Source organism: Podarcis pityusensis, assembly GCF_964106645.2.
Source record: "Podarcis pityusensis genome assembly, chromosome: 17".
NCBI classification, from domain to species: Eukaryota; Metazoa; Chordata; class Lepidosauria; order Squamata; family Lacertidae; genus Podarcis; species Podarcis pityusensis.
Window position 1 is genome coordinate 40021011 of NC_138042.1, and position 13608 is coordinate 40034618.

The 13608-nt window shown below is 44.3% G+C and overlaps 1 protein-coding gene across 2 annotated transcripts in view; it reads left to right on the forward strand.

Annotated features, from left to right (window-relative positions):
• SPAG17 (sperm associated antigen 17) overlaps positions 1-13608 on the forward strand; it is a 77063-nt gene that overhangs the window by 42931 nt on the left and 20524 nt on the right. For both annotated transcript variants that reach the window (XM_080987075.1, XM_080987076.1), the window contains 8 exons: positions 166-292; positions 2562-2776; positions 4493-4637; positions 5594-5748; positions 6710-6901; positions 9392-9504; positions 9904-10034; positions 11893-12020. In XM_080987075.1, coding sequence (XP_080843201.1) covers positions 166-292; positions 2562-2776; positions 4493-4637; positions 5594-5748; positions 6710-6901; positions 9392-9504; positions 9904-10034; positions 11893-12020 — 1206 coding nt within the window. The remainder of the gene's footprint in view (positions 1-165; positions 293-2561; positions 2777-4492; positions 4638-5593; positions 5749-6709; positions 6902-9391; positions 9505-9903; positions 10035-11892; positions 12021-13608) is intronic.

Genomic DNA, 13608 nt, shown 5'->3' on the forward strand with positions numbered 1-13608 from the left:
GGGTCCCTTTACCTTTACCTTTACCTTTACCTTTACCTTTAAGTCCCACCTTTAAGTCCCACTGAGTTCATTGAGGCTTACTTCGGATTGCCCTGATAGTTCTATTTGCTGAGTGTAAATGTCATTGACTGTAAGGATTTTAAGACTGTTTTTTTTCTTCCCTAGATACTGTTTGCTGATGGCACAGTGATCAGAAGCCCTGATTCTGGTCCTGTTTTACCACCTCCACCTCCTGCAAGTACACCACATACAGAGGCCACACCTCCTCCTGATACAAGCACCAAGAAATCTAGTAGGTGGTCAGGGGGCTGAGTAATCTGAAACTTTTATTGCCTGATTCATGTTTTATGTTCCCACATACTTTACCATTTGGTCTGATATCAAGATGGCAATCACAATTCAAAATAGTATAAATCTCGCCCTTCTTTTTTTAAGCATGTCTATGAGACGCCAGCTCCCTTGGCCAGTAAAGCAAGATGAGCGCCGCAACCCCAGAGTTGGTCACGACTGGACCAAATGGTCAGGGGTCCCTTTACCTTTATGAGACAAATGTTGCACTCGAAGGGACGCGGGTGGCGCTGTGGGTTAAACCAACAGAGCCTAGGACTTGCCGATCAGAAGGTCGGCGGTTCGAATCCCCGCAATGACGGGGTGAGCTCCTGTTGCTCAGTTCCTGCTCCTGCCAACCTAGCAGTTCAAAAACACGTAAAAGTGCAAGTAGATAAATAGGTGCCCCTCCGGCGGGAAGGTAAACGGCGTTTCCGTGCGCTGCTCTGGTTCGCCAGAAGCGGCTTAGTCATGCTGGCCACATGACCTGGAAGCTGTATGCCGGCTCCCTCGGCCCATAGAGCGAGATGAGCTCCACAACCCCAGAGTCGGTCATGACTGGACCTAATGGTCAGGGGTACCTTTACCTTCATGAGACAAATGTTGCACTCACTCTGTAGGCCTTTAGGTAAATAGAGACTCTTTGCTGTGTAAGAGTGTGTGAATGAATTAATTGCTGCTCGCATTTATCCAAGGACATTCATATATCATGAGTGTAAAGTATAGCTCTATATTCTCTGTCTTACTTTTCTGTACAATAAACCACTCTTTCATTTAGGTATTGGGGATACGGAGTGGTAAATTAAAGTATAAACATGTATCCAAAACCAGGAAGATCAAGTATTTTTTAAAAGATTGGAGTAAATTTTTAATTTATTTAAAAGACCACTGTAAACAGTTAAAATCACTGGCAGGGATGTAATGACACTTGTAATATGGAATTAACTATGGTAACTATGGACATACAACAGATGGACAATGGTAAAAGATGCAGTAAATTTAATCTTAAATATGGAACCCATGGAGGGAGGGAAGGAGGTCTGAAGGTTCAAAAGAACCTTTTATTTTAATGTTTGAAATGGTTAAAGTTAAAATATATAAAATTGTGAAAAACCAATAAAAAATGAAAGTATCAGCATGCGTTTAGACAATGCATGCTTTTTCCTTCTAAGGAAACTATTTCTGTTCCTCTTAGGAGGGTGGTTTGGATTTTAATGTAGAGAGGGCATATATTTAATCTAGACATACACTTGTAACAACAGATCATATTGAAAGGCACAGGCTGAGCTTTAATCTTTCGCAAGTGGAAGGACAGGGAAAGCCCATGCCTTAAGACCCCTTGCAAGCCTACCTCTTGCAAGTCAGTAGGGTCTCTTGAAACCTCGTTAAAAACGTTGAGTCAGCAGCTGACTGAGAAAGATCGTCGTGAGCATGTTCCTTAGGAGCAGCCTCAGCATTCATCTCTCTGTTCTTGGGACTAGCTGTGGTATAGAGAAGACCAGTTCTGTTCTCAGACAAGGTCAGCCCAAGAGCAGCAAGGAAGAAATCATCATCATCATCATCATCATCATCATCATCTTTATTGCGGTCCAACGACCCATAAAATGGATTCAGAATAAAATACAGATTCGTACAGACAACCCCCCAGGGAAGCGTTATTTGTTTAGTCATGGGTATGCTGATATTTGATTTGTATAACTACTGAAAGAAACTTTGCCATGGCCACTGTGATATTACTGGGCTTGTTGTCCAGAAGATATTTGGTATAGTAGGCTTCAGATTGACCCGGCCAATTTGCCAATAGTGGTTTAATCAATAGCTTGATCATATTGTCCACAATGCAATAAAATATGCCTCGTACCGTCGACATCCTGAGAGCATGCACACATCCTATTTTGATAAGGGATGCCTCTCAGTCTGCTATCCAGCACTTCTGACGGGAATACATTTAATCTGGCTTCGGTGAAAAGCCGCCAATATGTTGGTACAGGCAAATTTCAAAGCTATGCAGGTGTCTGAAAATTGAACCCACAGTGAATTCCTACTGCTAATGGGAAGAAATAAGTCTTCCAAACTTCAGGGTTCCTGCCTGTCATTCTGTGTAGGATTTTTTTCCGTGAGGGGAGAAATAAATTCTGACCCCACAGAAGGTTGTGGTGGTGGCAGCAGCGATGATGATGATGATATAGTGCTGTTAGTGTATTTAAGTGATCCTAATTTTTCTTCTTCTCTAGGAAAAGGTACCAAGGGTGCTCCGGCACTAAAAGTTGAAGCAGCTGAAGTCGCTGCTCAGGATCACCTGTTGGATATGGAACAATCCCCAGATGCCCTGGCAGGCACCTGGATCACCACTACCCCATTAGGCATTCAAATAGGCACCAAGGGCTCAGAGAGGCTGGACCTGAAGCCACTGCTGGCCTACCAGGCCACCGACCCAGTTACTGGAACGGTAATACTGTGTTTGTAATCTCCCATGGCGTTCTCCTACCTCCAAGTGGCACAGTGATCACATGCTACCTTTGTTTCTCTATAGTTCTTTCATAGTAAAGCATGCAAAAATACTACGTTCTTTTAATAAAAGGGTGTGAGGAGCAAGCATGCACCTCCCAAATATGTAATGCAGTCATACCTCGGAAGTCGAACGGAATCCGTTCCAGAAGTCCATTCGACTTCCAAAACGTTCAGAAACCAAAGCGCGGTTTCTGACTGGCTGCGGGAAGCTCCTGCAGCCAATTGGAAGCCCCGTCAGACGTTCGGCTTCCAAAAAATAGTTTGCAAAGCGGAACACTCATTTCCACGTTTGTGGCATTCGGGAGCCAAAACGTTCTAGAACTAAGCTGTTTGAAAACCAAGGTACGACTGTAAAATGTTCTGATTTCATGTTCAGGATCAATCCACCGATAAAACTCCAGTATTCTTCTATTGGCACGTATAGGGTTTAGGGGAAGTGTAGTACCTCTGGTGGGGGACCTGTTGCATTCTTTCTTGGATAGTTTGTCCTCCTTTGGTCCCCACCCTGCACTCAGCTCTCACCTGCGGCTCCTAGAAGCTGTCAGCATGTGATAGCGGCCACACCCTGGAAATGACTTTGACTGGCTGGCTAAACCAGGCAAGGGCAACCGATGGGTTTCAAACCCTCGGTGACTTAAGAACTTCCCCTGTATGCGAAGACAGGCTCTTGCAGATTGAGCAGATGAGACTAATAGTGGCTCCAATGGTCAAGAAGGCAGTTTCTGCCCCTGCTGCAGAAGGAAGTGGGGGGCAGATGGGGCTCGTCAACCTGGGAAGGGAGCCCATCTAGGAGAAGGTAAACTCTGATTCTAAACCTCTGCTGCCTTGCGAGATATCTTCAGGAGAAGGAAAGTCTAAGGCTAAACCAGGGGTCAGCAAACTTTTTCAGCAGGGGGCCAGTTTACTGTCCCTCAGACCTTGTGGGGGGCCGGACTATATTTTTTTTGGGGGGAGTGGGGAATGAACGAATTCCTATGCCCCACAAATAACCCAGAGATGCATTTTAAATAAAAGGACACATTCTGCTCGTGTAAAAACATGCTGATTCCCGGACCGTCCGCGGGCCGGATTTAGAAAGTGATTGGGCTGGATCTGGCTCCCGGGCCTTAGTTTGCCTACCCATGGAGTAAACCCAGCCCAATCGCTGTCTAAATCCAGCCTGCAGAATGTCTGGGAATCAGCATGTTTTAACATGAGTAGAATGTGCCCTTTTATTTAAAAATGCATCTCTGGGTTATTTGTGGGGCATAGGAATTCGATCATTTCCTTCCAAAAAATATAGTCTGGCCCCCCACAAGGTCTGAGGGACAGTGGACTGGCCCCCTGCTGAAAAAGTTTGCTGACCCCTGGAGTAAACCCTATACATATCCAAAGTGGAGTCCCTATGATGATTGGAGGGTGCCTGATATGCCTCCTTCCGGCAATTCCTGCAACCAAGCTAGAGCCAAACGTATTGCTCTGGACCACATCAGTGAAGCCAAGAGGGGGTCCTTATTGCCTGGGCAGACCAGGACCTCCATGCACCCTGGCCAGGCTTGTGCCGCAGGGAGGTCACTTCAGTGCTGCTGGTGTAGAATTTGACTTCACCCCAGTGGCACCCTCAATTGCCTCTTGGGAAAGATGGATGCCAACAACAAATCTTCTATTTCTCCAGGTAATGACCATAAGGGAAGATATGGTCGTTGTGGTGGAGAAAAGCGATGGTTCCAGAATAGTAGATCATGCTGATGGCACCAGAATAACCACTTTCTTCCAAGAGTGTGTTGAAATGGTTGAGTCCGCTGACAGTGAAGAAACAGGTATGTGCATGATTCTCGTATAGCCCTTTCTCGTTGCAAAAAAAACAAAGGTGGGACCGTTTAAATTCCTGTGTTTTCAGTTGCCTTTATCATATTACTTTATCATTTCCACAAGAAGAAATTCATTTACACCGATTGTAAAAGCTATTTTGAATAATTACATTCAGCTGATTTTAGTTATTCACCTTCTGAATCCTGGTGATGGACCAGAGACAAGAAAGGTGTCCTATGTTTTTGTTCTCAAAGATGAAATACATCTTTAAACAGATTGAGAGTTGCAGTATAGCTGCTGATGGTGGCGGCTGTCCTCAATCTGCTCACTTGTGACAGTTATTGTGATGATCAGAGAACAAAGTTATATTTGCCACAAGCAGAATCTTCCATCTTACCTAGGGAAGCCTGAAGAACCTCATCCTTGATATAACAAGATGGAGGCATTTAGATGATTTCTTACCAACATACAGACCTTTTTGCACCAAGAATGGTGGTTAAATAAGCAGTTGCTCTCAGTCAAGTGTTGCTGATTGCTGGTAATGCATCAGATAATACTTTTGAATCTTGAACAGAATTTAATTTATTCTTTCGTCCTGCCCAATGCATTGAATTCTGGTATTCTCTTAAAGCAGGGAGAGATTCATCATGCAATGAGCTACGTCCAAAATCCTGAAAGGTGCCAACATATCAGGGCAGAATGAGCAGAACGAGATGGTTGAAACAGCTACTGCTGTGTATAGAAACCAAATTTATTGAAGTGTATTTGTCAGAAAGTATTCAATTGGCAGAAAGTGTTATAAATATGAGCTCCAAGGATACGATGGCAAGTTTAATAGTAAATGACAAGAGTTTTGAAGCCATCCTTGTGAGAAATAACATTGTTCTGCCACTCATCTTAGGCTTTGTCACAGTTCACAGTATAAATGCTCTTCTGAAGTTTGTTGACCTGGTTTCATTCCTAGACACCGAGCCCCAAACCATCACAAGGAAAGTAAAATGCATGCGTGTAGAAAATCCAGACTTTGCAACGATCATAACAAATTGTGAGGACAGTACGTGTTGTGCCATCTTTGCTGATGGAACTTCGATTATATCAAAGCCTGAAGGAACATACCAAGTGAGTCTACAATTAAAAATGTATCCTATTATTATTATTATTATTATTATTATTTATTATTTTTATTAAATTTCTACATCACCACTTACCTGCTGCCTTGTGGAACTTCTTCAGGAGAGGAAAGGGCTAAGGTGTAAACCCTACACAAATCGGGAGTGGCATCCCTAAGGTGGTTGGATGCTGCCATGTGCGCCTCTTCCTGGCAACTCTTGCAGCCGAGCCTTTCTCCTTCTTGATCGACCGGTGATTCTGGATCACAACTAGGATTGTCTTCAGAATCCCTTGATGCTCTTGCTCTCATTCTGAAAAGATATCTATCCATATTCTGCGAATAAAAATTATTTTTATACTATACTGTACTATACTATACTGAAATGTTTCAATGTTTGTCCTTGAATCTTCGTGCCGCACTTGCCACCCTCTCTTGCCACACCATTGTGGCACACCCTTTGAGAACCACCAGTCTAACTCCTTGAGTTACAATGTCCATTTTGTGCCCCATTATTTCCCAAGCCCCAGATTTCCAGTTATGCTAAGTTTTATATGAAATTGATGAATGCGAGTATTCTAAAACAGCTCTATTATTAGAACACACATTTGGGAACTGTTATTCCCGAGAGTGAAAATGTTGACAAATGGCAAGCAGGAAGAGGTTCATGAAAAGTTGTTGTTGTTGTTTAGTCGTCTTAATCGTGTTCGACTCTCCATGACCCCATGAACCAGAGCATGTCTTGGAAACTCCCACTTTCTTCTCAAAGCTTCTCCTTTTTTATGTCCATGGAGTTTTCTTGGCAAAATACTGGAGTGGATTGCCAGTTCCTTCTCCAACATGAAAAGTAGTTAAGCATAAAGGGATGGACTGCAATCCATTTTCATACTAATTCATCCTGCATTTCCATGGCACTTACATTGATTAGTAAATTTATGGGTGGCTGAATCTCCTCCTTTATTATCGTGGTAGATACTGCCCATGAACAAAGGCTGCCTCTTCGTCGATGAAAACTGTTGTGCAGTTTACTCTCCAGAGGCATTTGAAAAAAGTGGAAGTGATCTTGTATCCAATTTTGAGGATCAGCAGGCAGGGAAATACGTTATGAAACACAACTCCAGTATTGCCTGTGAGGTGACAGACCAGGCAGGAAACATTTTTAAGGTAAAATACTACAGTTTGTTCTGCAGTTCATTGTGTGGATTTGTTTTACGAGGTTTGCTTTTAAATTGGGTTGTAATTATTTAAAATATATATAGTCAATCATTTGGCTTTTAATTTATTAAGATAAATTTAAAGAGCCTTCAGCTAGTGTGCTTCCAGCTCCTCTTCTGACATGACTCTGAGAAGTTGAACATTGGAAGCACTTGCTTCTCTTTTCAACTAACTTTGCACTTTGTTCAAAGCCAGAAATACTGGTCAGTGCCAACTATGGTTTATGTTTGTGTGTTTGTTTGTTTTTTAAGCCAATCTGCTTTATTGGCATTTTAAAAAGTGCATCGTACACATGGATCAGAACACAACACAGTTAACGAAACATAGTTGGAGATACTTTAGGATAAAACTGTCCAGACTTCATGAGGTACGAAGATGGCTCTTAGGACCTACGGTGATGTCATTTTATGGCGTCACTCAAAAATCTTGCCACATTCTCCATAACGTCATTACTACAATTGTTGAGCAGCTGGCATGAACAGATTCCCTCTGTTAAAGAAGAAACGGGTGATAGCCAGAGCTAGAGTATCCTCTCCGTTAAGTGCAAGCTTACAATGGTATTTCTAGGAAGTGTTGTATTGGAAGTGGACACCTAGGTCAGGGGTCAGCAAACTTTTTCGGCAGGGGGCCGGTCCACTGTCCCTTAGACCTTGTGGGGGGCTGGACTATATTTTTTGCAGGGGATGAACGAATTCCTGTGCCCCACAAATAACCAAGAGATGCATTTTAAATAAAAGCACACATTCTACACATGTAAAAACATGCTGATTCCCAGACCATCCGCGGGCCGGATTGAGAAGGCGATTGGGCCAGATCCGGCCCCCGGGCCTTAGTTTGCCTACCCATGACCTAGGTATTTAAAGTTTTTAACCTGTTCCAATGGGTTTCCACTGATCTCCCACCTATGAAGGCTTCCAAGATCTTGAGAAAACAAGCACTTTAGATTTTGCGACCTTCTGTGGTTTATGTTTTTTATGTATTTCTTCTAGATGTGGGATTATATGCACGAGTAAAAAGAATTTGTATGTTTTTAATACATTTTTGTTCCTTCTATCCCTTTGTTCAAGGAAAGCATTTGTGATAATCTTGTCCTACATTTCCTAGTGTTATCCTCACAATAATTCCTGTTATGCTGCCAGTGACTAGTCTTATGTTTACGCAGGGGGCTTCGTGGTTGAGCTGAGATTTGATGCCTTCATCTCTGTTATCAAAAGCCAGCGCTGGCCATAACACTGGCTTGGCCTATGGCAAGGAGCCACAGTGAAGTGGTTATGTGAGAAGGGTGGCATTAGAACAAGAGGGGAGTCCTCGTGGGGAGATGCTTGACTCATGTTGGTTTTGGTGCCACGTGTAATGGAACACACAACTCCGGGAACAGGCTCATCAGGCAGAAGTGTGTAGACACACACATTACACCACAGCTAGCTAGGGACATTTGGGGAAGGAGAAGGTCTCCTGGGAATGCACCGCGAGGCCAGCTCTGCTCCCTCTCTGTTTGCATTTTATACCTCTTTTTTAGGGCTCCTGTATAAGCCATGCCAGTGGCGCTGTGGGTTAAACCACAGAGCCTAGGACTTGCTGATCAGAAGGTTGGCGGTTCAAATCCCCGTGACAGGGTGAGCTCCTGTTGCTTGGTCCCAGCTCCTGCCCACCTAGCAGTTCGAAAGCACGTCAAAGTGCAAGTAGATAAATAGGTACCACTCCGGCGGGAAGGTAAACGGCGTTTCCGTGCGCTGATCTGGTTTGCCAGAAACAGCTAAGTCATGCTGGCCACATGACCCGGAAGCTGTACGCCGGCTCCCTCGGCCAATATAGTGAGATGAGCGCCACAACCCCAGAGCCGGCCACGACTGGACCTAGTGGTCAGGGGTCCCTTTACCTTTTAATAAGCCATGCCAGATTATCTGGTGAAAGCGAGAGAAAGATGAGAATGATGTTACCACTTCAGATGAAGCAATTAGAGGCTTTAAAGCAGAGTTGAGCAAAATGTTCATGAAAACGTATGTTCAGCAGATGTCCCCCGCCTCTTTCTTTCTTTCTTTCTTTCTTTCTTTCTTTCTTTCTTTCTCCCCTTCTCTCTCTACATTGGTTTTGTGCAACTGGTCTCAGTTGAACACTTTTGCCCCCATTTGAAGACCATCCCAAAATATCACCCAAGGGGTGATGGGGGGGGGGCTTAAAGCATTACGGAAGTGTTTGAAAAACGCCGTCATTGCCCTTCAACTTAGTCTTCTTTTCATTAAATGATCCCATCCCTTTAAATTTAAATAGATGATTGTAACAGGTGAGGCTTCCAAGGAAGAGACGAGACTTGAATACAATGGAATAGGTAGTTCCTCCTTACAGATTCAGGTGGAAATAACCTCTGTATACATAATGCCAAAGATGTGAGTGCCCAGAACTATAGTTATGGCCAAGTGACTTTGCTTTTCATTGCAGGTCATGGCTGATGGCAGCACCTCTGAATTCATTGCTAATATTGATGCTGATGGAAAGGAATCAGAGATCACAGAAGTTAAATTGCCAATCGTATATGGAGAACATGCACCCAGGTAGGAAATCAATAAATGTTGCCCATTATGTCATTTATAGGGCCAGCTGCCATATTTTAACCAGTGCTTTTTTGTGTGTGTCTTTTGGATAAATGGCCTGTTTACACATATATGCAACCTGAGCCAACGATTTTAACTATTGCTTGAAGTTTCCTTGGTCCTCTTTTATTTCTCACCACATTTGTTGTGCCATATCTGCCCCTCCTTCGTTGTTCTACATTGCAATGATCCAAGGTTTTTTAAAAGCAATGCATATGAAGTGACTGAGTCAATGGTTCGGAGGGAAATTTATAGTAGCCCAGTTTTGACTTTTCATTCATTCTTCTACTGTTCTGGTTTTGTTTGTTATGTACTTTGCTTGAACTTGAACTGACCAGATGTGTGGGATTGATGATTTAGATTCTTCATTGTGTATGCTGACGGCTCAGGGACTGAACTCCTCCGTACCAGGGATGCAGAGGGATACCTGACCGATGCGTATGGTGATCCAGTTACAGCAGTTATACAAGAGCCAATACAAGAATGCCCAGGTAGGAGCACAATCCTCCATTCAGATCAGTCTTGTTTTGATGACGACGATGATGGTGATGATAAATTTAATATTTATACCCTGCCTATCTGGCTGGGTATCCCCAGCCGCTCTGGGCAGCTCCCAACTGAATATTAAAAACATCAAACATTAAGATCTTCCGTTAACAGGATTGCTTTCAGATGTCTTCTAAAAGCCCAGATAGTTGTTTATTTCCTTGACTTCTGATGGGAGGGCATTCCACAGGGTGGGCACCACTACCGAGAAGTCCCTCAACCTGGTTCCCTGTAACCTCACTTTGCGCTAAGTACCTCCCATATGACCAGTGTTAGCCAACCACAGGAGAACTACCGGAGAACTCTCTAGAATTCAGTTACCAACCAATCAAATTTAACCACATAGTAACACATGCAAGCATTTACAATTTACAATTTCAGTGAATTAAATTACTATACATTTACAATTTCAGTGAATTAAATTACTATACATAACAATTTCCCCATGATCAGTTATTTATTCAGTCTTATTCTTATCGGTCTTATTCAACATCTTTATCAACGACTTGGATGATGGACTCAAGGGCATCCTGATCAAATTTGCAGATGACACCAAATTGGGAGGGGTGGCTAACACCCCAGAGGACAGGATCACACTTCAAAACGACCTTGACAGATTAGAGAACTGGGCCAAAACAAACAAGATGAATTTTAACAGGGAGAAATGTAAAGTATTGCACTTGGGCAAAAAAAATGAGAGGCACAAATACAAGATGGGGGACACCTGGCTTGAGAGCAGTACATGTGAAAAGGATCTAGGAGTCTTGGTTGACCACAAACTTGACATGAGCCAACAGTGTGACGCGGCAGCTAAAAAAGCCAATGGAATTCTGGGCTGCGTCAATAGGAGTATAGCATCTAGATCAAGGGAAGTAATAGTGCCACTGTACTCTGCTCTGGTCAGACCTCACCTGGAGTACTGTGTCCAGTTCTGGGCACCACAGTTCAAGAAGGACATTGACAAACTGGAACGTGTCCAGAGGAGGGCAACCAAAATGGTCAAAGGCCTGGAAATGATGCCTTATGAGGAACGGCTAAGAGAGCTGGGCATGTTTAGCCTGGAGAAGAGGAGGTTAAGGGGTGATATGATAGCCATGTTCAAACATATAAAAGGATGTCACATAGAGGAGGGAGAAAGGTTGTTTTCTGCTGCTCCAGAGAAGTGGACACGGAGCAATGGATCCAAACTACAAGCAAGAAGATTCCACCTAAACATTAGGAAGAACTTCCTGACAGTAAGAGCTGTTCGACAGTGGAATTTGCTGCCAAGGAGTGTGGTGGAGTCTCCTTCTTTGGAGGTCTTTAAGCAGAGGCTTGACAACCATATGTCAGGAGTGCTCTGATGGTGTTTCCTGCTTGGCAGGGGGTTGGACTCGATGGCCCTTGTGGTCTCTTCCAACTCTATGATTCTATGATTCTATGATTCTAGTTGGCTTTTTGGAGGGGGGGGGGCACATCCTACCACACAATTTCAGAAATTCAAAGAACAACATTCTGTTTCTGGGAAAGTCTACTTTCCCCAGGTGTATCATCTATTTGCTATTGTGAATGTGGCAAAGCAAAACCCTTCATCACAGCTGTTTCTTGCTATCTGGCGGGTTTTTTGTCTAGACTTACATCATTGTTGTAATAATAATAATAATTTTATTATTTATACCCCGCCAATCTGGCTGGGTTTTCCCAGCTACTCTGGACAGCTTACAAATATCTAAAAACAAAATAAAATGACCACCTACCTGAATCTTTTCAGAGATAGAATGACTAGTGATGTTCTCTGGGTTTTCTATTTGTCTTTCAAACCAGGAATCCTAAGCATTACCGTACTTCGCCCTTTGAGTGAAGTGTCTCGATGGGTGATGAAGAGAGATTCGTCCACTATCATCCCTTATAATCTCCAGTCAAGGGCCTGGGAAGATTTCCCTCCAGTTGAGGTATGCAGCGTTCAGAATTGCTTCCTTCAGTACTTGATCGTGATATGACTGCACTCACTGGCTGGCAGGCCAATTTTTAAAAAAATGTTCATCTGAAGAATTCACAGTGATTTATTGAGGGCAGGAGTGCCTGGACTGGGTCCACGTACAGTGGTACCTCGGGTTACAAACACTCCGGGTTACAGACTCCGCTAACCCAGAAGTAGTACCTCGGGTTAAGAACTTTATCTCAGGATGAGAAAAGAAACCGCGTGGTGGAAGACCTTGTTCAGGCTCTGTGTCGCAGAACTTTTTTTTAAAAAATGTGCAACTTGACATAAAACATTCCAGGAGGAAATTAGCCATTCCAAATTCAGGTTAGTTACATTTAGTTACTGAAGAGATAGGTGGAATGTTGCCAAAATAGTGCAATGCTTTGTTGTGTTGATAAAGAACATAGAAGCTTAGATAGTTACAGTGGTACCTTGGGTTACATACACTTCAGGTTACAGACTCCGCTAACCCAGAAATAGTACCTCGGGTTAAGAACTTTGCTTCAGGATGAGAAAGCCATTTCCGAGCTTGGGAGGAGAGGGGGTTGCGGGTTACCCCCTCCCACACACGCGGGGGCTGGCCTTTTGCCCCCGCGAGATCCAGGGAATCCCCGGGCGTGCCTGGGACCCGGCCCGCCAGTCGGCGGGCTGGGGAGGCGTGGCCTAGCCTACTTAAGGCCAGGCACGCTCAGGGACCGCCCTCTTTCCCCTTGCCAGCTGAGCGGTTTTCCCATCCCACCCACCCTTAGGTTTAGCTAGCTATGACCTTGCTATGGACTCCAGTTGGTCGCCGCAAGGGGCCTGGTAGGAATTTTTCCAATTTGGCGCACTGTCAGCCTTTTGGTTTTTTCGCCTACCTCGTAGCAAACGCCACAACTTCCGCGGTATTGGCGGTTAGGCATTGGCAGGGGGTTATTGTTATGCAAATGAATGGGGGGGAAGGAAGCGCCATCACCTTCCCCCAAGGAAAGGGTAGTCTGGTAGAGGACTCCGGGGGGCGTTGCCTTGTCCGAAACCTAGGGAGGTAAGGGCCTCCGGCACGCCCCCGAGCGGTGACACCAGTGGGATCCTAGTTGGCGTACTTCAACAGGACTCCCACGGCTTGTGGATAACCCTTCCCGGTCTCCATGCCGGGTAGTCGATAGGAGCCAATGCCTAAGGCCAATACCTTTCAATTCTGTAATCAATAAAGTTGTGGCCTTTTTTATGCCCATTAACCTTAAATAATGTGTCCAGTGTCTTCATTTCACATGGGGGAGGGGACTTGCCACGCAACAGAAATCGTGCTCCGGCGGCGTGGCAGCAGCAGGAGGCCCCATTAGCTAAAGTGGTGCTTCAGGTTAAGAACAGTTTCAGGTTAAGAACATACTTCCAGAACAAATTAAGTTCGTAACCAGAGGTACCACTGTGCTGTTTCTCCTCCTGTCATTGATGCAGCTGCCTGTCTGGCTAGACACAAAAGTCTATGCAAACGTATCCGCTTCTACCAGCCAAGCAAATGACTAGGAGAGGGTGCTGGTGATGTCACTGTAACAGCTTTCCTCAGATTTTCAGCT